At 35.8% G+C, this 25,271-nt stretch overlaps 1 protein-coding gene across 1 annotated transcript in view; it reads right to left on the bottom strand.

The window, feature by feature from the left end:
* Window positions 1-25,271, bottom strand: part of MCPH1 (microcephalin 1) — a 341,986-nt gene that overhangs the window by 295,102 nt on the left and 21,613 nt on the right. Inside the window, exons 4-8 of the mRNA XM_036748364.1 lie at window positions 18,430-18,517; window positions 17,047-17,161; window positions 14,531-14,671; window positions 4,255-4,332; window positions 836-2,029 (exon numbers count right to left, since the gene is read on the bottom strand). Coding sequence (XP_036604259.1) covers window positions 836-2,029; window positions 4,255-4,332; window positions 14,531-14,671; window positions 17,047-17,161; window positions 18,430-18,517 — 1,616 coding nt within the window. The remainder of the gene's footprint in view (window positions 1-835; window positions 2,030-4,254; window positions 4,333-14,530; window positions 14,672-17,046; window positions 17,162-18,429; window positions 18,518-25,271) is intronic.

Below are 25,271 nucleotides of genomic sequence, written 5' to 3'. Positions count from 1 at the left end.
TGTCAATTCCTACCAAAATAAACTTCAAACAGGTGCACAAATTGAGTAACACTGGAATTTCATTTTAACAAATACTGCTCAAAGTAACATCAAAACATTTGCCTTTCATTTTAAAATCATTAGTAAGAGTAATTAGCATCACCTATGTATGCCTAAGATATAAATATGAGGCCACATGGTAGCATGGAAAGCATATTGAATTCAGTTTCCAAAGGCATGGGTTCAAATCCTAGCTCTATCACTATTTACATTAACCCCCTGTGAGGCACAATAAGACTGTCAACTTAATTGGTCACAGTTCCTTCTTTTCCCCTTCTGGAATTAAATGTTTATGCTTTGATTTTTCTCATCTAAATATAATTACTCATGTTTCCTACATCTTTTTTGCTCATGGCTCAAGCCCAACTAAACTGTGGCTTTAAGTTTTCCCTTTCAAAAGTGCTAGGTGTGTGGTATTTTCCCATTATGATGAATGGGTATTACACAGACAAATACTAATGAAAATAGTAACAATACAGAATTATTCATTGCAGAGGATAGCATAACAAGATTTTTAAAAACCACATCATTAACCCCAAGATAGGATTAGAATTATATTCAAACACAAAGGATGTAACTCATATTTCTGGAAATTCCAAGTAAAAACGAGCATGTATAACTAAAATTCATTTGAATGAACCCTCACATATCATTACTTTGTGTTGCTATTTTATTATTTAGAGGCTAGGACGCAAAGTTAAGACATTATTGAAAAGTGCAATGGATATATAACATGTATGTTATTTGTTACATATCCTATAACAAAGGTACTTGGGGAAAAAGGAGGTTCACATACTTTGAATACATCTGGAGCGATTTTCCATTTCTTTCCTTGATTTCTCCAGAGCAGCATCACTTTTGAAAATGAAGTTATGATCTTCTTGTTTTTCATTTTCACAAGAGTTCAACATTTCAGAGTTAATGTTTTCTCTCTTTTGTATGGTCATGGGAATAGTCAATTCTTTTTTACTGATGAGTACTTCTTTAGCACCTCCTTCCAAAGCAATTAAAGCATCACAAGGTTCTCTTCCCAAACAGTCACTCATAAGAACAGATTCATCAGTAGTATGAAGAGAGTTCTTTCCACCTATGGCTATTCCACCTCCTTCCTGAGAATCAGTTTCATTACAACATCCTAAGGTTTCTTTTGCATCAGGTATTTCACTATATGGACTGTAATTCAAGTTTAAATTTCTTTCACAATTGGGAAGTTTCTCGAGCCCATAGTTATTTTCTTCCACTAAATTATCATATGTTAGAATAGGTTTCGCTTTTTTGCTAAAGCTGGGATAATCAGCGCTTTCTAAGACACTTTGTTTTTTACTCCTGTAGATACTTTTTTGGTGGTTTAAATGTAAAGGGTTTTCGGATACCGTTTTAACTTTAAAAATACAATTCCTTGAATTCCCTTCTTTCAAATTAGTGGATGAAAAATAATCATCGTACACTGCTTCTTTGCAGGCTGGAGATATCTTTACAGGAGTAGTCATCAACTCTAAAAAGTTTTCAGTCTTACCTCGATGCAACTTTGGGTTGGTAAATCTCATTTTAGACTTCTTTTTCCTTGATTTTTCTTTTGAAGGAAAATTAAAATACATTAAACTTCTCAACTGTTTTTCTGAAGAATTTGTAGGACCTGGACTTCTTACAGAGTGGTTTTCTGCTACAGCTAAAGAAGGGGATAGATAATCCTTGTCACAAAATAGTTCCTTAGATATTCCTTCAAATTGTGTTTTTTCAGGAGTGAGCATTTCAGTCATCAAAGTGCTTTGGAAATCCCTTTTTTCTGTAGGAAGGTTACTCTTAGATCTCTGAGGGGTTACTCTATCAAAGACACTATTAGATGCAGTTTTTGATATAGGTGAAGAAAGACACCCATCAGTTTGAGCTTTATGAATGTGTTTCTCTGACTTCCTCTTACGTTTCCTGGGTTCACGGTTTCTCCAAATATCATCAAAGGATGTATTTAAAACACCAGAAATGGATTCATCTGTAAGATATTGATAAAGCATTCAAACATTAATGAAAAAACAGTGCAATGACTTAAAGAAAAATTTTAATCAGTTAGTTTTAAGCCATGGCTGCTCATATTACCAATAAAGCCCACTAGGAAGATTATAGAGAAATTTTATTTAAAATAACTAGAATGCATAATACAGTATTATACACTGATATCAGGCTAATCCTAAAACATGTCACTCACCTGCTCAAGAACATTAAAGTGCTCCCCATTCCATATCAAAATAAGTTAAATTTCAACTAATGCGGAAATATGTTTAATCTGATTGTGTATGTATAGCCTATAGCAGATTGCATGCCATCTTGGAGAAGAGGGAGGAGGAAATTTAGAATTCAAAATCTTATAAAAGAGAATGCTGAAAACTAAAAATAAATAAATTTAACAAAATAAGTTAAATTTCCCTGCCTGGCTTTCAAGATCTTTTAAAATATAAGCCCCTACCTTATCTTAACTCCCTTTACTCCCATCAGGCAGTTCTCTCCACCCTCCTTCAGACATTATATTCTGGGTTTGGAGTCAAGAAGCACCTGGGTTCAAACACCACCTCTGACACTTACGTGTTGATTATGGGCAAGTCACAACCTCTCTGTCCACTTCCTTACTCTTAGAATAGAAAAATAATACTTGCAGTACTTGCCTCACACAGTTATGATAATCAAATGTCATAAGTAAAGTGAATTGTAAACCTTAGAAAACTACATAAATGCTCATGCTTGTTTTTCTTATGTTATTCTCTTGACTTGGAGTGGCAATTTTCATTTTTGCCTAACCAAACTCTACCTATTGCTTGAGGCCTCATTCAAAGTTCTGCCATCTCATCCAGGAAGCCATCTCTGACTACTTCAGGCCATACCAATATCTCCCTATCTTATATTCTTATTACACTTAGACTCAGTACTACACAATTTCAGATTAATTGTCCTCTGTTCTCTTTGAATTAGTTTTGTTTCCAACTACCTTTTTTTTGCAAGTCCTTTGAGAGCAGAAGCCAGGTTTGATATTCTGTTGTATTCTCTCAAGTTTGGCACAAGGTACTCCTTTACGCTTGTTAGAAGGCTAAGATGACTAGTACTCCATTTTAAGAAGAGGATCATAGGATTAGAGATTGAGAGCTGGCAAGGGTCTTAATACAAACTCTTTTCAAATCAATGAAATTTCCTAGAGGAGATAAGCTACACAAAGTCATTTTTCCCCTAATAAAGTAACTGACAAGATTCTCTATTTTTAATTTTACCTGTGGAACAATTCTTTGCTCTTCATAAAACTACTAAGACTAGGTTATATCCCACATATTAAAGGTGAAAGGATAGCAACTAAAATCTAGGATTCTTAACTGCTTGGTATTGGGTTCAGGTGGAGAGAATAGAATATTATTTATTCTGTACGATCTCACTTTGATAGGATGTACTTATTTTGTTCTTAACTTGAAAGAAAATATATTTCTTTATTTCTTTGTAAGAATTCTGAGCCTGTAACTTATCGCTGGAATGACTTTAATGTCAAGGAATTCTAAGTCTTCATTTACTACATAACCTTAGCATTCTGAGAGGGACTGAGTAAATTATACTTACTGAGCACAGCTGTGTGCAGAGCAATAGATCATGTCCTGCTCAGGTTGCTTAAAAATTTATTACGACTAGCGAAAAACATGTAACCATGAGATCTAATCATCCAGGACAATTCCATGAAGGAAAAAAAAGTCCCAATCAGTCATCTTATTTCCATTATCTTGTCACTGATCCACATATTTTAGTTAATAAGTTTCTCTGTCTCCCAGATTCACTGAAGATCTCTGTTGGTCCTATGTAAAACATTATGCAAAACAATTTTTCCTTAGGTCTTCTATGGCTCTTAGGATCACACTGTTCAAAATTGTACACAGAATAGTTTATACAAGACCACAGGAAGAAAAAAACTGATGTGGTGCCAGAAAGCAAACTCCTGGGGAAAAACCCAACAAGAATGAAAAAAGGAGGTTTACCTCAAGTGTTTTCTCATGACCTACTTTCATTAGGATTCTTACATTACAGCCTTTAAAAGGGGAAATCACAAATTTTGGCATTTTTATCTTATTCTATCATTAGCCAAGTTGGTGATACACATAAACATAAACAACTGATTCAAAGATGATCTGAACTTAAACTTTAGGGTAACAAGCAATTAAGAGAAATACTAGTTTTAAAATAATTGTTTACCTGAATATGAAGTGTTAAGTGATGTCAAATATGTTCCAGATGAAGATGGGTCTGAATTAAGAGCAAGCATTTGAGAAACTAAAAAATAAGATGAAGATTTTTTAAGTACAACAAACAAATTCTATTCGAACATATCATTTCTGTCTACTAACTTTATGTTTGACACCAAATTTTCTACCATTAACTAATTCTAATTAACTAATAACTCTAGGTATTTCATTGTATTTATGTTTTGGATATTCTTCTGTAAGTCATATACTTAGCCACATCAATTTATTGCTTGCATTTCAAATTCTGAGTTTACCACAAAACAAGTACAAAATACTAACATCCTACCCCAATCTATTCCAGACAACTCAGCACTAAATATTTCTGTGACCATAAAAAATTATTTATACTTCAACGAAGCATAAAATCATAGAATCTTAAGAGTTGGAAAGGACCTTAAAAAGTTATCTTTCCCATCTGCAGGCAGAATCTGAAACAAATAAATTAAACCCATTCAAAACAATATGTTAATTTGATTTGCCTTATTACATCCATGGGCTGGCACTAATAGTAGTTCTCTCTTAAAATGCTAAAGGAGTCAGGAACCAAAACAGCATCACTGCACTAACCAAAATGCAATTATGTATGTCTTCAAAGACAGAGAGAAAGTAAAATGAGAGGTAAAAAGATTCCAATGAGGATTCTACTCCCTAAGAGACAACATAAAAAATAAGATAGTAACAAGACAGGAACATTCTAATTTGTAACATCCCATACTAGTCATAGGATGAGAGAATATAGAAAAGTTCATAGGATCACCTAGAGACTGCTGGAAGCAATCTTAGGGTCATTTTATTCAACTCCCTCAATTTACAAATGAAGCCCTGAGAGGTTAAGTCAATTCCTCAAAGTCACAGATGGCCAAATAGCACGGCTGGAATTTGAACCCAGGTCCTATTTTCCTAATCTAGTTCTTTCCATAAAACCATACTAAAAGTAGCCAGCGTTGTAGACAAATCCACAGATGTGAATTTCTGTTAGTATCTTGAACCTTGATTGCTTCTTGAAGGCTTTTTCTCACCTAGGACATATATACTATACTGATCAGAGCTTGTTCTAACAGGAAAGACTTCATGTATTCAACGAAAACCCTAACTTAAAAAAGCATGTGTGCGACTATGGCACAAAAGGATTCATGGCTGATTTCTAGAAATAACATTTCCCTTATACATCATCCCTAAATTATTAACTAACTGGGGACATGGAATAGAGATAGGAAGCAAAAGAAGCTACTATCGATTGAAAATAATCTGGATTAAAATATCTACAATTGTATATTATTTAAAGGGAAAATACAATTCCACTTTTATGAGCCAGGTGCAAGATCTATTGCCTTAAGTGAGGTATATCTGCAAAAGAGAAATAATGATTTCTTAACTGTCAAATCCAATAGCCTTTTCTCAATCCTCATCCTTCATAGCCCCCTGCGGCCTTTAACGCTTTCTTCTCTAGGTTTTTGGGACCCCACTCTCTTGGTTCTCCTATCTACTGGTTCACTTCTTTTCAGTCTCCTTTATTGGATCCTTATCCAGGTCATTCCTATCTGTCGGTGTCCCATAGGGTTCTGTGCTAGGCCCTCTTCTCTTCTTCCTCTATACTATTTTACTTCATCTCATTAGCTCCCATGGATTTAATTATCATCTCTGCTGATGATTCTCAAATCCACCCATTCTGCCCTAACCTCTCTGCAGACTTCCTATCATACACCTCTAACTACCTTTCAGACATCTCAAAATGAATATCCAATAGACAACTCAAACTCAATCTGTCCAGAACTGAACTCATTATCTTTTCCCCTAAATCCTCCCCCAATATCTTCCCTATTGTTAGGAGCAACACAATCCCCCCAGTCCCTCAGGGTCTCCTCCCTATATTTCATCCCCTATATCCAATCTGTTGCCAAGGCCCATCAATTTCACCTTTACCACATCTCTCAAATACATCTTTCTCCTCCTTTAAACTGCCACGATTCTAGTGCAGGCCCACATCACTTCACACTTGCACAACTGCAGTAGCCTGCTGGTAGATCCGCCTATTTCAACTCTCTCTCACACCAGTATATCTGCCATTCATTCAGCTGCCAAAGTATTTTCCTAAAGCACAGGTCCAACTATGTCACTCCAGGATCAAATACAAAATACTAACTTTAACATTCAAAATCTTCATTACCTAACCCCCCATCACCTACTTTTCCAGTCTTCTTATAGTTTACTCTCTGCCTCATACTATTCAATTCATAACATTGGCCTCCTTCCTGTGCCACAAAAAAAGGACATTTCATCTTTAGGTTCCTGGCATTTTCTCTAGTTGTCCTCCATCACTTCTCACCACTACCTATAAGTTTCCCTGGCTTCCTTCAAGTCCCAACTAAAATTCCATCTTCTACAGGAAGCTTTTCCCAATTCTTCTTAATTCTAGTGCCTTTCCTCTTTTAATTTACTCTGTTTTTCCTACATATAGTTTGTATGTATTTGTTTATTGTCTCCTCCATTAAATTGTGAGCACCCTGAGGGCAAGGGCTGTCTTTTTTATATACCCAGAGCTTAGCATAATAGCTGGCACATAGTAGGCACTTAGTATTTATTAATTAATAACTGATTCTTACATAAGAAATTAAAGTGTGCAAAGCATTTTAAATAGTTATTTTATTTAAGCCTAACAATCCTGAGAATAATACAGATAAAGAAACTGAAGCAAGTATTGTGTCAAAATCACACCATTAGAGGTCAAAGTGTGACTTTACATTCAGGTCTTCCTACCTCCAACTCCCAATATTCTGTCCAATGAGCAATAATGGTCCTCATATGAAAAAAAAAACAGCATCATTTTCATGAAACATGAACTCACTACAATTTTTTTAAAAAATAAAGTGACCCCTCTTGTACAACACTCTAATTAGAATAATCTGTTTTCTAGCCCTAGTGATACATTCACTACCTACAGTATCTTCAATCAATCAACTAGTATTTATTAAAGTATCTCCTATGCTAGGCATTATGCTTAAACTAGGGATGCAAAGATTAAAAAAAAAAATCAATCAATACCTGCCCTAAAAGAGCTTACATTTGACTTTAGATGACAAGAAGAATGACTACTCTCATTTCTATAGTACTTTATAAACACAAAAGCACCATTCCCACAACAACCCTGTGCAAGCATTATTATTTTCATTTGACAGAGAAGGAAGCTCAGCCTTAGAGAAGTTAAGTGAATGACCCATGGTGATGCCTGGATTCAAATGCAGGCCTTTTGGAATCCATATACAAATTTTCTTTCCATGATGCCACACTGTCTCTAATAACAGCACTATTCATATTTATATTTTACTTTAGGAAACTTAGAATCTTTGGAATTCAATTTCTTCAGCCATAAAACAAGAAAGTTAAATTAAATAAATTCAAAAGTCTCCTTTAATGCTAAAATTCTATTATACAGTTAGCAGATACAGTGCTACCTAAAATGTTAGCAATATCACACTGCAGGCTAACTCCATTATATCAGACTTTGATATGACCTTATGACACAAAAGCAGCACAGCATCTCTCTTCCACCTGGCATAGGCTAGAAGTTAAGAGACAAGTAGCTTCTCCTTCCATTTTTAGCAAACACTAAATGCTCCCAGTACCTACTAGACAATATTTCACTGGTCTGCCAGAGTACCTGTAATAGATCCACCAGCTTGTCATAATAAAGACTCAGATAAACATACAAATCTAAAAATCCTTTCATTCAGCATTAGGCACCAAATGCTAATGCTGAGAATACAAAAATAAAGATAAAAACATCTAAGAGTCCCTGCCCTCAAGAAGCTTATATTGTCTGAACAAGTTGTGGTATACGATTATGATGGAATGCTACTATGCTATAAGAAATGAGCAGAACCAAGAGAACATTGTATACAGTAACAACAATACTGTTTAAAGAACAATTTTGAGAGACTAAGTCATTTTGACTCTTATAAATACCCAAAGTAACTACAAAGGACATATGAAGGAAGACACTATCTGAATCCAGAGAAAGAACTAATAAATAGATGTACAGAATGGTATAGAATGGTTTAACCCCCCCCCCACACACACACGTGTGTGTGTGTGTGTGTGTGTGTGTGTGTGTGTGTGTGTGTATCTAATGGTAGCTATTTGGTGGGGAGAGGGAAGAAAAAGGAAAAATGTTACGTGATAATTTTATTATATATTTAAAAGGAACAGCAAGTTGTACACAACAGATTTGCAGTTTCATATATAATCATCTTTTTTTCTACACTACCATGTTATGGAAATGCTTGTTTTATTTCTTATGTTCAGAATAAAATAATTTTTTTTTAAAAATAAGCTTATATTGTAATGGGGGAACAACACGCACAAATTATTTTCTAAAAGATACATGCAAAATAGATACCAGGTAAGATTAGAAGAGAAGGTGCTGGTGACTGGAGGCATGGGAAAGGCCTCTTGAAAGAGGTAGTGCTTGTACTCTGAACTGAACTTCGAAAGAAACCAGGGATTCTAAGAGGTGGAGATGAAGAAAGAAGAGTATTCTAGGCATTGAGCAGGGCTGTCCAATCTTAGGTTTTTATTGAAACAACAGACAACATATTTTGATTTGCCATTTTAGTGAGAGCTCTGCAGTAGCTTGGCTTCGTTTACTAAAGCATTTATGTAAATTTCTATGCTTGTAGGCAGGCCGCATAAATCGCACTGGCCGCATTTTAGACAGCCCTGGCATAGAGTATAGTCAGTACAAGAGATGGAAGATAGAGTACCATGGGTCAAGTGCAATAAATAGATTTATATGGCTGTAATATGACATGCATGAAGAAGTATAATGGGAACAGAAAAATAGAGAGGGTGCAGGCTATGAAGAGCTTTAAATGCTAAGCAGAGGAATTTATATTTGATTCTAAAGCTGATATAGAACCAATAGAAATTATGGGGGAGGGGAGGGAAGAGTGTAGAGAGACAGGCAGATATTAAAATATCAGACTTGGATACAGACTTGGATTTTCCTAAAGGAAAATCACTGTCAGCTGTATGGAAGATGGACAGAAGTGGGGAGAGACTTGAGGCAGGGAGACTAATTAGGAAGCTATTGCAATGGTCTAAGCCAGAAGTGATGAGAGCTTGAGAGTAATGAGAGTAATGGCTAGTTGGGTAGTACAAGGGCACAGAGATGAGAGAGGTAGAAATGACAAAATTTGACAACTGATCAAATATATGGGGTGAATGGTCATACTGAGTTAGAGAGAGACATGGAGAAACAGAGATAGAGTGAGACAGAGAGAGAGAAAGAGAGAGAGAGAGAGAAACTAGTGCTGGATTTATAGATTTGGGAGTAATTTGCACATTGTTGATAAATAAACCCATGGGAGCAGATGTTTACGAAATGAAAGAGTACAGAAAGAAAAGAGAGAGCATTTAGAACAGTCTTGGGGACACCAACAGTCAGCAGGCTTCAGAAAAGGATATGGAAGTGGAATGGTCAGACAGGAGGGGAGATGAGAGGGAGCATCATCATGAAAATTCAAAGACTGGAAAATATCTAGGAGGCGAAGGTGGCCAACAATGTCAAACATTACAAAGAAGTCATGAAGAATAATAATTAAGAAAAAGCCATTAGATCTGGCAATTGAGACATCACTTGTAACTCAGAAGACCTGTTTCATTTGAATGATGGGTCCAGAAGCCTGACTGCAGAGAGTTTAGCAAATAGAGGCACTAAGTATACAGTTTTTTTCAAGGAGTTTAGCCAAGAGGAAGTAAGATACAGGATGACAGCGTGGAGGTGGTAAGATCTAACGAGGTTGGCTTTTTAAAGGATCAAGGAGTCTGGAATGTGTTTGTAGGCAGCAACAGGGAAAGAATCAACAGCAGCAGTAGTAATAATAATAATGAATAATACTGACAATAATAACAATAGCTAGCATTTGTAGAACGTTTTAAGGTTTGCAAAGTGCTTTATAAATACTTCACTTATCCTCAGAACAACCTTGGGAGACAGGTGCTATTATTAGTCCCATTGTAGAGATAAGGAAACTGAGGCAAACAGTGATAAGTGACTCACTCAAGGTCACACAGCTACTAAATGTCAAGAGTCTGGATTTGAACCTAGGACTTCCTAACTCCCAGTCCAGCCCTCTATTAATTGTATTCATTGCCCTAGTCACCTGCCTCACTGAAACTCCTAAATAGGTAGGGGATTGAAGAATACAGAAAGACTATGGCTAGACAAAATAAGAGGAGATGGGATCAAAGGTAAATATAAAGGGATTGGACTGAGTAAAGAGAACTCTTGTTCACCAGTCTGCAATAATGGAGGAGATGGGAGGAGATGAAGTGATAAGAGAGTTTGGGGAAAAAAGGGGCAATTTTTTTTTGGGGGGGGGGGGGAAGCGTAATCCAAGATCTTCAGCTAGGGAGTGGAATGAGGGCAAGTGGGTACTTTGAGTTTTAAGAGAGATGTTTGGAACAATGTTTGGATGTTTGGAGAGGGAAACAAGTAGTGAAGAAGGAACTGCATTACAATGCATTGCTGTAGGGAGAGGCCAGCAGAGATTAGGTATCCTAAGTTTGTAGTGGACAAAGTTATCAGTTTTATGACTTCCAGCTAAAATCAACAACACCTGAGAGGCAAAGGAGGCAGAGTAATTCAGGGTTAAGGTTTGGTAAGCATGAAAAGCAATAGGACTAGGAAGAAAGGAGTAGAGGACAGTTAGAGCTGAACTAGTTCACCCATGAGTCAAAGATGGGAAGAGATGGGAACTTAGACCCAGCTGGGATGATGGCCTCTACAAACTTCACACTCAAGACTATCTTATCATCCACCCTCTTGTCAACTTTGCAAATTATCTTCTAATGATTTCGGTAGGTACCTACATCAAGCTCACAGCTGGGTGATGGACATCATGTTTTCGTTCCCCACCCCTCAACATCCCAACTTATAATCTGTTTTTAGAGTGATGTACCTGGAGACCGGAAGACCTGGTTTTGAATCTTTTCTGAATCCTGTATTAGCTCTGTGGCCCTAGGCAAATTACTGAATCTATCTGAGCCTTAACTTTCTCATACGTAAAATGAAGGGTTAGACTTGATGTCCCTCTAAGGTTCCTTCTTGCTCTAAATCTATGATCTTAATGATTTTTCACTCAAAAGTAAAAATAATAATCCTAAAATGTCATTTTGCTTTTAAAACAAGTCACCACGGCCTACTGTTTTAAATATATATAGTCTTTTAAGTATATTAATCTGGAAAATCCAGTCCTTTCCCATAGGAATAATGGCTAAAACTAGAAATAGGGAATGGATCTGTGATTTTATTGATTAGGGGACTCCCTCTCCCAATCTAGGTCAGCACATCCTTCACAACTTAGCTTCCTAGCACACTGAGAAGTCAAGACACACTCAGGGTCACTTAACCAGTATTTGTCAGTAGAGACTTAAGCCCAGATCTCCCTGGTTCTAAGACCAGCTCTCTATCCATTAGGCTAAGCTGCTTTCAGGTTAAAATTAATGCGTTTATAAAACAAAAGTCTCCTGTCAGCTACTGCTGTGCTATCAGAATTAGGAAGCCAAGTTTCAAAACTCACATATATCTATTGGACTGCAAACAAAGCACTACCAAGAGGAACGTGATAAGCACTTATTAAGAGCCTACTATGTGTCAGGCACTGTGTTAATAAGCACTTTACAAATATTATCTCATTTGATCCTAATAACAACTCTGGGAGGCAAGTGCTATTATTACTTCCATTTTACAGCTGACAAAACTGAGGCAAATAGAAGTCAAATGACTTGTCCAGGGTCATAAAGCTATCTGAGGTCATATTTGAACTCAGGTCTTTCTGACTCCAGACCCAGCACTGTATCTATTGCACCACCTAACTGCCTCTAGGCAAATGACTTTTCTTATAAATTATTATTCTTATGATCATTATCAAATGATTCATCTTATTGTACAATATTCTTTGCTTGATCCCATTAGGAATTTATAGGGATGAAAGGTTTTCTCATATGAAATTAAATAATGAATTATTAGAGGGAGAGATATAACAGGAAGTATATATAAGAACAAAAGATATCAATAAAAATTTGCTTTTCTTTTTTAAAATATTCAACATAGTTACTTCACCCAAATAATTAACCACTGAGATTCAATATCTGAGCTCTAGATGAACAACTCATACAAACAACTTCACAGGTCTGTTGCAAGGAAACCTATCCAAATATGTTAGTATTTTTATTTAGTATTTTTCCTCATCAAAGGTACTTGATTACCTTAGTATTCTAAAAGAGAAAACAAAAAAGTCCCACCCTAATTACCATAACAAGCACACATACCAGAGTATGGCAGGACCCAGAGGTCCCTAACATTGTTCTGAAATGCCATTGGGTGTCCAGAAAACCCAGCACATTGAACCTTAAAAATCCAGGCAGGTCTAACTCTGGGAGGTGGAAGTCAGGGCAGAAATCCAAGGTGAGACTAAGTGAGCCAACCACACCCACCCAAAAGCACAGGAAGAAGTAGAACCTTGCCCTGGCTCAAAGCCTCAATTTAGGAATCAAGGCTGGAGAGAGAACTAAATCAAAGAAAATTCCCATCACTATTAAAAAAATTGTTTTAGATGCCCAAAAATCCCACCTCAGAGAAAGAAATTTTGTGACAACTACAAGAAGAAACTTTTTTTTTAAAAAAAAGGATTTTCCACAAGAAAGAAAGGAAACAAGAATTTAAATAATGAAGGGGGAAAAAATCTCTGAAGGAAAGATGTGATTGGAAGAATAGGTTAAAACAGTGGTAACTTACTTAATAAACTCCCTACAAATTACAAGAAATCAAACAGGAATCAATGACTCCAAGAAACAGGAAAAAATACTAGAAGAAAATTAGAGGGTTGAAAAAATAGAGAAAAACAAGGTATCACCTATGAAAAATAATTGCCCTCAAAAATAGGTCAAGGAGAGATAATTTAAAAATCAGACTCCTTAAAAACTATTTAAAAAGCCTGAATATATTTCAATAAATCACAAAATAAAAACTGCTCAGAAACCAAAAAATCCAGTAAGCACCTCCTAAAAAAAAACAAAACAAAAAAAAAGAGGAAAATCTCAGGAACATCTTAGCCAAAATCCGGAACTTCCATGTCAAAGGCAAAATTCTGTAAGCATCCAAAAAGGAGTTCAAGTACCAGTGAACCATAATCAGGATGATACTAGATCTAGAGCCTTCCTCTAAAATGAGAGGAGAGCTTGGAATACAACATTCCAAAATGAAAAAGAGGCTTACAACCAAAAATAACTGACTACCCTGCAAAGCTGAATATAATCATACAGGAAAGAAAAAGGATCTTTAATAGAATAGAGAACTTACGAGTATCTTAAAGACCAGAGCTGAATAGGAATTTTGAAATATTAGTCTAGACTAACCTAGGAAGATAAATTTATTTAAGCATATGGAAAGAGCTATATGATGAAGCAAACCTAACAATATAACCAGAAGAGGAGAAACAAGTGTCCTTTCAGAACCCTAATGTTTTCAGAGTAGTAATGGAATTAAAATAAGAACAGCAGAGGTCCTGGAGTGGCTTGGTTCTCTTCTCAGAGTTTTAATAGGATAAAGAGAAGTAAAGATAAAAGAAATATATTAATATACAAAGGAGAAAGAAAATGGCAGAACTTGTTATTTCTCATAATTTGGGTACGTAAGAAGATACAAGCATGGAGGAAGGCATGAAGGGAAGAGATACCAGATGAGCTTCACTTTTACGTGAAATTGACAAAGGAGGGCTGAATACATACAAACATTGACATATATAGTTTGCTATAGAAACATATCAAACTCGATAGAAAAAAGCACATGGGACAGTGGAAGTTAAAAGGGAGGATAACAACAGAAAGGGAATAGTCACAAGAATTGAGTAGAGGGAAGGAGTTAGTAATAGTGATGCCAAAAACAGGAGACCATTGAAACATTTTTTAAAATATGCAGAAGAGAAGTTCAGAAGGAAGCACAAACAAGTAGGAAAGTTTTGAAAGTAATACGGAATTGATTATATACATTTGTTTTTTGAAAGAAAGACATATAAAATGAAATATCAAGGTTTCATATGCAATGTTTTTGTGTGATGTTGTTTATACGGACATGCTCATTTGGGATATGGGGAATAATTAAGTCCAAAAAAAATTTTTTTTAAAGAGAGCTAATTTCTTAAAGGTATAAAGGAGAAATTACTTACATGTAGGGGAAAGATTTTCCCTTTTATCTTTCATTTCCTGTAATCTCTTTTCCATTGCATTACACTGATTCTTAATTTTAGCCGTGGGGCTATATATCAACGAACCATCAGCTCCAAACAATAGAACTGGTATATCATTATCTGGAAAAAAAATCAAATTGATAAAATTTCTATTTTAGACACCTTCACACTTAAAGAATGTGATGTCATCCAAGGAAAATAACTGATACAGGCAGATATTTCTTAAACATTAGGTTCTCTCCTCTATTCCCTCCAATTCACCCAGGGCAATTTTTTAAGGCTCTTTAATTTACTACATTTGCTATTTCCTGCATAACTTCTCCTCTGTAGTCCCTTACCTCTATCCACCACTTTTTACTCAATTGCTATTTATAGCTATCTCCCATTAAATTAATGAATTCCTTAAATTTCTTTCTCTCTTTTTTTTGGCAGGGGTAAGGCAGGGCAATTGGAGTTAAGTGACTTGCCTAAGGTCACACAGCTAGTAAGTGTGTCCAGTATCTGAGGCTGCGTTTGAACTCAGGTCCTCCTGACTCCAGGGCCAGTACTCTACTCACAGCACCACCTAGCTGCCTCCAATTCCTTAAATTTCTAATTTTATTAAGTCACTTTCTGTTAAATCACAAATTTATGCTCAAGATCAGTATTTATTGAACTTCCTAGTTGTGAGTGTCTAATATCTCACCTCTTCCACTTTGTCAGATTTTATATCAGACTCGAAAGTTGTTTTTAAAGACAGTAGCCACTACTAAATTCATAATCATCAGATTGGACATTAACAGTTAATACAAAAACAATCTATACAGTATTACATAATAATCAGACTTTTCAACATTGAACTGCCATTGTTTCCAACACAATGACATGTGAACAAAATCTGAAATTAAATACCAGCAAATGAAACAATAGGAAATGGAAAAAGAGAAGGCAGCTGGTGAGATGGGAAGAGGAAAAAGAAAAGTGAGGCAGTCAAATATTTTTTTTAAAAAAAAAAATCATTAAATTTGAAATCAAGAAACCTAGCTAGCATCTAGCCTTAATTCTTTTTTCAATTAGCTTTAGTCACTTAACAGCTGTAGGCATTAATTTCTTCATCCGTCAAATTGAATGTCCACCTCTGAAGTTCTCTGATTATGCTATATGCTAATTCTAAAAGGTCTGGGTAGTATGGTGAAGTGGAAAGGAAACCGGATTTCGGGTCAGAGGGCATCAGATATCCCTTCTCTACTACTTTTGACCTACATGAATTCAGTTTACTTCTCTGGGCCTTAGTTTCTTTAGCTATAAAATAAAAGAGTTGGTCTAGATTGCTTCTCTGGTGCCTTCCCACTATAAACCTAATAGTCGAAAACTTTATAATCTCTAAACTTTATAGTCCTTTTATAGTCTTTAAGCTCCAAACCTTAGTGCTAAGTGTGAATGAATTTTAAAGTTGGTGGAAAAACATCAAAATGTATGATTTTTTTAAGGATTGTTTCCTCTATAAAAAGCACAATGTATGAGAAAAATCATATTGAATTTATGACATAGTATTATATTTTGGGCATTATTTATTAACATGTTGAGAACAGCGAAGTATCATTAACACTTTTAGTTATTAATATTTTGAGTGACTGGTTACAATTTTATCAGAAAATCCTCTTTACATTATTTTGTTATAAGTATATTATTTCCTATTATTTCTAAAAAATTTTCCAAAACTTTGCAACTGAACAATTAATAAGCATTTTTTGAATCTGGATAATTCTTCTCTCTGTCTTCTCCACAAGAATAAATGAGATGATAACAACAGCAATGATAGCTAACATTTATACAGTGCTTTAAGTTTTGCAAAGTGCTTCATATACTACATTTGCTCCTTACCACAACCTTGTGAGGTAAATATTATCATCCACATTTTACAGACGAGGAACTGTGGCTGAGAGAAGTGAAGTGATTTGTCCAGGGTCACAGAGCTAGTGGGTGGATAAGGCAGGATTTGAACTCATATCTTCCTGACTCCAAGTTCAGGACTCTATCCACCATGCCACTTAGCTGTCTCTATATCATGTTCTATCAAATATATTGCTGAATTCTAGGTAAACTAGATGTATAAGTAGTTTCTTGATCTACTAGTTGAGCAATCATGAAAAATGTAAATAAGGTGAGTCTGGCATAACCAGTTCTTGATGAAGCCATTTTGGCTTTTTTTTGTAATCACAGTTTCCCTTTCTATATGTTCTCTAAGAATTTCTTTAATGATCTATTCTAGAATATTTCCAGGAAATGAACTCAAGCTCTCTGGCTTATAGGTGGCAGTCTCTGTTCCTTTTCTCATAGTGTGATTCCTCTTCAATTCTACATGACTCTTTCAAAGATTACTAAAAATGGCTGAACAACCATACACCAGCCCTTCTGGTACCCAAGGATAGAATTCAATTGAAATACACTCTACTGATAGTGGGTTTGAATCAACTTCAAATACAAAGCATAGTATATTATGTAACTCAATTTACCTATGGCTGTTTTTTGAATATTCAGCTCATTAGCCATTTTCTCAATTTTCTTTTGAAGTCGTCTATCATTTTCTGGTGTTCGGGGAATAAAATCTTTCGGTTGCATGCACTTTCGCTGTAAAAAAATAGGATAATATTAACTACCACTATATATAACACCTAGTTAATATGGAAAACGCCCCTTTTATATATATTTATATTATCTTTCTAAAGCAAGCATGTTATCTGCTGTAGTAATTCTGAATTACAAGATAACTGTAGATACTTCCTTATATTAAAAAAAAATCGATATAGTCCATGTTGTGTTGCATTTCACTCTATGATAGTTATATGTGTATAATTGAATTAAGAAGATAATTTTTTCGAGAATGAATATAAGATGTAAGGATTTGTATTAGCTTTTCATAGTAAGAAAATCACAAATTATATAAACCATAATAACAGACACATTTGCATATTATCTTTCACCACTACTCCTAAAATCATATTTTTATAGATGGGAGATGGCATGATTTTTTCCAACCACATTTTTGTATTTATTGCTGCCTATTTTCAACTTGTGCTATTTTCATATTTCCCATTACACTCTATCTTCTAGAACAGGAATTAAATTTTATCCTTTCCGGGAAGCTCCCCACAGTATCTAGTATGATTCTTTACACTATGAGTATTCAAATAAGGTCACCCTCTATTCCAATTCAGTTATCCTTTAACCTACAGAAACGCTGGTGGAGGAGAGTGTTTTGTGACATAAGGAAAGACACACAAGGCAAAAAGTAAGCCTTGGTTAAGAAGAAGACGTTGTCAATTCACGGCAACATGTAAGTGTAAAAGATTCTTCTTCACCACAACTAGCTGAAGGACATGGGAGTGGGGCATTGAGATGGCTTTAACGGATATAAATATTAGGGAGAGATGGTGACTTTCTTCTAAAAGAGAATTCTCTAAGTACCACTAACATGCCTTTTATTGGCAAAAAAGTTCTTGCTCCCTATTTATTTTAATAGGGTTCAGAGATTAGAATGGAGACTTCTAGAAAAGTCCCTTCCCACCCTGGATCAGGATCTCCCACTTAAAAGGAATGTTACCAAACTACAAAACAAATAAACAAAAAACACCTGAGAGAAGGAAAAGATCTCTGGGGAGTATCTGCCACAATACCTGCTCAAAGAGTTTTCTCTCAATTATTTTATCTTCAACAGTGTAACACCCTCCAGCCTCTGGCTCAAATCAACATGAGATCAAAAACAGAATATACAGAACAGCTTCAAGTGAATTTAAATCACATCTAAATATGCTCTCTGTGAATGTAAAATGTAAAATAAGCATGTTCACAATTACAAGAGGAATGCACATTCAACTTACATATTGTTATATACTCACTTTTTTTTTAATTAGACTTGGTAGTCCTTTATTAGTGTTGATTGCAGGAAATAAAGACTCATCAACACGTACACCAGCTAACCTGCATCTGTATGATAAATTTTATAACTCATTATTACCCTTCAATGAAAATGAATTCCTATTACATTCCAAGTGGTCAAACTGCAGCTATAGCAACTAAAGCAATATAAACAAGGCAGCGTGGATACAGAGCAAGTCTCAAAATCAGGAAAACCCAGGTTCGAATATGAACTCTGACACGTATTGGCTGTGTGACCCTGGCCAAGTCACTGAAGTTCTCAGTATTCTCGGCCAGGATTTCTCCAAGTGTTGTCTGGGGGCCCTTAAATGTCCCAGAGACTCAGGTGGTCTGTGAAGTAAAATTAATTTCATAATAATACTAAGATGGTATTTGCCTTTTTCATTCTCATTCTCTAACAATTATACAGTGGACTTTTCCAGAGGCCACATGACCTATGAATTAAAGATTTTGCTGCAAACGTGAAGAAAGCTTGACTGCAAAACTGTACTTCTGCCTAACAAATGGAAGATTCGATAGACTTGATGTTTTGCTTGTATTCACCCAGTATCAGCACCAAGTAATCATCAAAGAAGATGTGTTATGTGAATGCTTGGCAACAAACACAAATGGTGCTGAAATATTCAAAGTATTGAATAATTTCACTTGGATCTTCTTGGTTTATCCTTAACCAACTGTGTTGACATTTGCACTGATGGTGCAAAAGCAATGGTGGGCAAAACATTGCCTTTGCACAAATCAAGGCAGTAACCAAACTGTATGAGTCATAGTTGTATTCTTCACCAACCGGCACTCAAAGTTCAAAAAAAAATTAAATGACAGTTTTACTTAATATCCTTGATGAAGCAATAAAATTATTAATTATATTAAGTCTTACTTTAACTCTTTGCCTGATGAAAATCCTTGTGCAATTGTCTGAGTTGTGAGCTGAAGGAGCCACTTTTTTCATGAAATACAATTTTTATTTGAAAGAATGACTTATAACCTAAGATTATTTAGATTTGGGTTTCTGGCACATATTTTCTCAACAACAAATGAAAGGGACATGTCAAGGAGAACAGCTGACAGTATTGGTTGCTAACAATAAGATTCAAGCTTTCAAGTGAAAATTAGAATTTCAGAAACCTTGTATCTATCACTGTTTCACAGCTTCCCGATACTTAAAGATTTTTATGACTAGGGGTAATATAGATACCGTAAAATGAAACGTGTCAATATTTGGAAGATCTCCATAACTCAATGAATCAATATTTTCCAAGTAACCAATGCATGACATTACAAAATCACGCATGGATAAAAGAACCACTCAAAGTGTTATGCCAATCAAACTACCAAGGTAAAGTACAAGATAGATCAATAGCGAATAGTGAATCAAAAATTCACTGATATGGCTTCAGATTCCATATTGTAACTAAGCTTTAAAAAACCGCCATTCATCAAGTTGTAGCGTAGCATTAAAGAAGAAAATCAATTATTTGAAAAGACTATTTAAGTACTCCTCTTTTTTCAACTACACATGTGTGAGGCTAAATTTTCCTCATATACTTCATCCAAAACAACATGTTGCGCAAGATGTAATGCAGAAACAGATCTGAGAATGTAACTGTCTTCTATTATTTGTTGTTCAGTCATTCAGTCATGTTCAACACTCCATGACCCCATTTGGCGTTTTCTTGGCAAAGATACTGCAATGGTGTGCCATTTCCTTCTGCAGTTCATTTTACAGATGAGGAAACTGAAACAAAAAGGGTTAAGTGACTTGCCCAGGATCACACAGCTATTAAGTGTCTGAGGTCACATATGAACTCAGATCTTCCTGACTCTATGCACAGCACTCTATCCACTGAACTACCTAGCTTCTCCATTAATGAGATTTCAAAAAATGTAAAATGATGTCACTCTTCTCACTAAAAATTTTGTTTTGGAAAATAGTTATTTTCCACAAAAACTTAATATAGGTTTATCACTTTTATTTTTAAATGAATTAACAAACATTTCAAAAAATCTTTATCAGTTTTATCAGTCTTAATGTCAAGTGTGGTAAATAGCAAGACATAATCCACATTAACAAAAGCTTTTTGAGTCTTCAATAATTTCTAAGAAATCAAAAGATGTTCTAAGACCAAAAAAATTGAGAACTAATGTTCCAGGCAACTCTCTAAGCCTAAAAAATGCAAAGAGAGCACTGGATTAAATTGGTAGAGAGTGTCCTTATCTAAGAACTCCCTAAACCAATGAAATCACAGGTCTAGTCACTATCACTATATATGTCATTTAAAATATTTCAAATATTTCCTTGAAACATAATTATTAATTATAATTTGATAGTCATACAATCATCTAAAGTAATATATTACATATACAAGCATGTGTACACATATATATATTTCAAAATTAGTAGTTTGAACTGGTAGAGGTGTTAATGCAGCAACAGACGCAGGTAATTTGCACTCTAGCGGTATTCATTACCTAAATAAGGGTATGCAACCAAACACATCAAAAACTAAAATCTCTTTTACTAAACACAAGTTCCCTCTGAACTCTTCTATTTCTCTTAATGATATAACATCATTCATCAAAAATCAAAATCCTACTATCATCCTTGATTACTTCTTTTCCCCAAACATGGAGTCACCAAGTTCTGTCAATTCTGTCTCTGCAATATCTCTCACATCTATCTCTTTTCATTTCCATTGCCACTTTGATCTAGACTCTTGTCATCTCAAGCTTGAACTACTGTAGGCCTCCTAATTATTCCTCCTGTCGACAGTTTCTCTCCCATCCATCTGCAAAGAAATGACCTTTTCCTTACTGCTGCTGGTAAAGGGGTTTATTATTGAATAATTGTTGTTCAGTTATTTTAGTCACGTTGAACTCTTTGTGACCTCATTTGGGGTTTCCTTGGAAAAGTTACTGGAATGGTCTGCCATTACCTTCTCAATTCATTTTACAGATGAGGAACTGAGGCAAACAGGGTTAAGTGACTTGCCCAGGGTAACACAGCTAGTAAGTGTCTGAGGCCAGATTTGAACTCAGGAAGATGAGTCTTCCTGACTTCAGGCCCAGCACTACAACACCCAGCTGCTTTATTGTGTATGTAAACTGGTATGAACAACTTTGGATAAACCCTTTTCTTATGGGTAGCAAATGTGGACTAAATGACCCCAGGAAAGTGCATCTAAACAGCTTCTGCCTATTTGGCCTAGCCATGTAATTGGGAGGGGCCAGGAAAGGGATGTCACCTGTGAAAGAAAATGTAACTGGGAGTCAGATTAGATAGGATCAAAGAGAAACACATGCTAGGATCCGCCCCCCCCCCCCAAAAAGACTTGGCCACACTGAGAAGTTATCACAAGATATGAAGAGAATCAATTAATTAGCCTGAGAAACCGTGCTGGCCAGTTATAGCTGGGTTAACAAATATCTTGGGAAAATATTATCATACCTCTTTAGGGAGAGGCTATTTGAATCTCTCCTTTGACACTAGCTATATGCCAACAGCACATCACTTAATTTCTCTAGTTCCAGTTTCCTCATCTGAAAAAACAGTGATAATACCTGTAGTACCTATTTCATGGGGTTGGATATAGGATCAAAGATCTAGAGCTGGAAGGGATCCTCTAGTCCACGGGTAGGGAACCTGTAGCCTTGAGGCCACATGTGGCCTTCTAGGTCCTTGGGTGACTCCTTTGGACTGAATTCAAGTTTACAGAACAAATTCTTTTATTGAAGAGATTTGTTCTGTGAAGTCTGGATTCAGTTAAAGGGCCGCACTTAAGCATCTAGAGGGCCATATGTGGCCTCAAGGCTACAGGTTCCCCACCCCTGCTCCAAGACCCTCATCTTACCAATGAGGAAGCTGAGGCCCAAGGAGATTAAATGACTTGCCCAGGGTCACTCGAAGTATTTGAGGCAGAACCTAGATCCAACTGCTTAGATTCCAAAGTCAGTGTATTTTCCACTGTACCACAGATTAAATGAGATATGTCAAAAGCACTTTGCAATTCTTAAAATGCTATACAAAAATTCCGGGTTCCCATAATGTGATACTACTGTGTTCTGTGAGTTTCTCTTATTTCACCTTATTTCCTTTATCACAATCACCTTTTTGAAAAAATTATTTTCTGCCTTGGGTAAACTAGAGGGAGCATTCATGCTAGGCATAAGTAGAAATGTGGCCGAGAAACCCAAGAGCTTCAAGGTGCAAGCTTAGTAGAAAGTAAAAGAAAAGAAAATTACATATAGGATGGGGCGGAAGTATGGCTTTGAAAGCTAATTCCCTTCCTATCTGATATCTCATTTATACTGTCACACAAAACACTGCCAGATTGGTCTTTCTTGAGCAATTCGTCATTCAATAACCACCTGCTCAAAAATCTTTCCAAATGCCTACAGCATTCAAGGTCCTCCACAACCTGGCCTGTAGCTATACCTCTTCAATTTTCTATTTCTCTATGTACAACTCCTCCAAACAAACTGAACTACTCTGGCTGCTCAGAAACAACACAAATATACATTTGCTCACACCATTTCCCCTACATAAACTGCTCCCTGTCTAAATCTCACCCATCTTTGAACACAAGTATTCATAAATACTTGGTGACTATTGATAACTAAAAACTATACTGGAGTCACACAATAATAATGCTATAAGCAGGATTTACACAAAGGATCATTTCATTATCAGTTTTTCTTCTCCGCAGTGAACAGATTTATAATTAACTTCTTAAAATTAAGTGTTTCATTAAGAACACACTACTGAAGATCAACATAACCAATTAAACAGTTTAGCAATTTTTACATTATAGATGAATTTAAAGGCAAAAAGTATAACTTTTCAATCTAAGTTCACATCAAAATTCTTTCTTCATCCATTTATGTCATCATTAACTTTTCCTCTCACACAGTTTTAATGTGTAACCTGTTATTCTAATTATGCTATCATTTATTCTCATTTTTTATAAAATTCTTTCCAGAGTTCTTCATACCCATGTTTCATAGTCAAAATGAGATTATAGTAGTCCAATGCATTATTTAGCACAATTTAACTGTGCCTCCATCTTTTGACATTTAAGTTGTATGCAGTTATTTGCAGTGGCATGATGTTGCTATGAAAATCACTGACTAGATAGCTCTTTTTGTTATTCTTGGTAACACCTTTAAGGCATCTAACCAACCACAGAATTATTAGATCAAACATTATTTCTAACTTTCACTGTATAATTGCTCTCCAAAAAGATCCTACAAGTTTGAAAATCCAGCAGTAATAAATAAAAAGACCTGTTTCTCCACAATCCCCCCAGTGTTGGGTTTCATTTTTGATAAATTATATCCCAAGGTACTTATCCCAAAAAAGCATTATGTGTTTGTCACAGTAGGATATGACACCATAGCGAAAAGGAGGACAGCTGGAAGAGGTATTTGGGAGATACAGAGGACCACTGTCACATCATGGTATATTTCTTTCACAGAAAATGGCTGATAGGGTATCTAGACAGAGAACTAGCTACTTCCTTTGCAATGTAATTCAATTAAATATTTTCTACTACATCCAAGGCACTGGGTTAAAGAATTTCAGGAATACATCTAGCAGCTTCTACATTAAGGGATCGAAGGGTTTGGAATATGATATTCCGGAGGTCAATGGAGCTAGGATTAAAACCAAGAATCATCTACCCAGCAAAACTGAGTATCATGAATATGAAGGGATGACATCTAAAAAACTAAAATCAAATTAAGGGATGAGAGAGGACTATATTGAGAGAGGGAGAAAGGGAGAGATAAAATGGGGTAAATTATCTCACATAAAAGTGGCAAGAAAAAGCTGTTCTGTAGGAAGGGAAGAGGGGGTAGGTGAGGGGGAATGAGTGAATTTTGCTCTCATCAGATATGACCTGAGGAGGGAATACCATACACACTCAATTAGGCATCTTACCCCACAGGAAAGGAGGAGGAAGGAGATAAAAAAGTGGGGGGGAGGACCATAGCAGGGAGGACAGATAGGGGGAGGAGGTAATCAAAAACAAACACTTTTGAAAAGGGACAGGGTCAAGGGAGAAAACTGAATAAAGGGGGATAGGATAGGAAGGAGCAAAATATAGTTAGTCTTTCACAACATGAGTATTGTGGAAGGGTTTTGCATAATGATACACATGTGATCTATGTTGAATTGCTTGCCTTCTGAGGGAGGGTGGGTGGGGAGAGAAGAGGGGAGAGAATTTGGAACTCAAAGTTTTAAAAGCAGATGCATGCAACTAGGAAATAAGACGTACAGGCAATGGGGCATAGAAATCTATCTTGCCCTACAAGAAAGTAAGGGAAAAGGGGATGGGGGGGGAGTGGGGTGACAGAGGGGAGGGCTGACTGGGGAACAGGGCAACCAGAATATAAGCCACCTTGGAGTGGGGGGTGGTAGAAATGGGGAGAAAATTTGTAATTCAAACTCTTGTGAAAATCAATGCTGAAATAAATAAATAATAATCAAATTTAAAAAAAAAAAGAATTTCGGGAACATAGAGATGTACAAGACAGTTCCTATCGTCAAGGAGCTTAGAGTCTAGTAAATGTTCAATCAACAAACATTTATTAAGCACCTACTATGTGCCAGGCCTTAGAGCTACAAATAATGAAACAATTCCTGTGTGCAAAGAGCTTACATTCTAATGGAGGAGGCGGTTACATGTAAAAGTATATAAAGTAATTGATATCATATTGCTTGCCTTCTCAATGGGTGCTGAAGGGACAGGAGGGAGCGAGAGAATTTGGAAATTAAAAAATAAATTTTAATGAATGTTAAAAATAA

This window comes from Trichosurus vulpecula, chromosome 3 (assembly GCF_011100635.1).
Source record: "Trichosurus vulpecula isolate mTriVul1 chromosome 3, mTriVul1.pri, whole genome shotgun sequence".
Lineage (NCBI taxonomy): Eukaryota > Metazoa > Chordata > Mammalia > Diprotodontia > Phalangeridae > Trichosurus > Trichosurus vulpecula.
The sequence above is the reverse complement of the archived record's forward strand: the minus strand, read 5'-3'. Positions and strand labels throughout refer to the sequence as shown.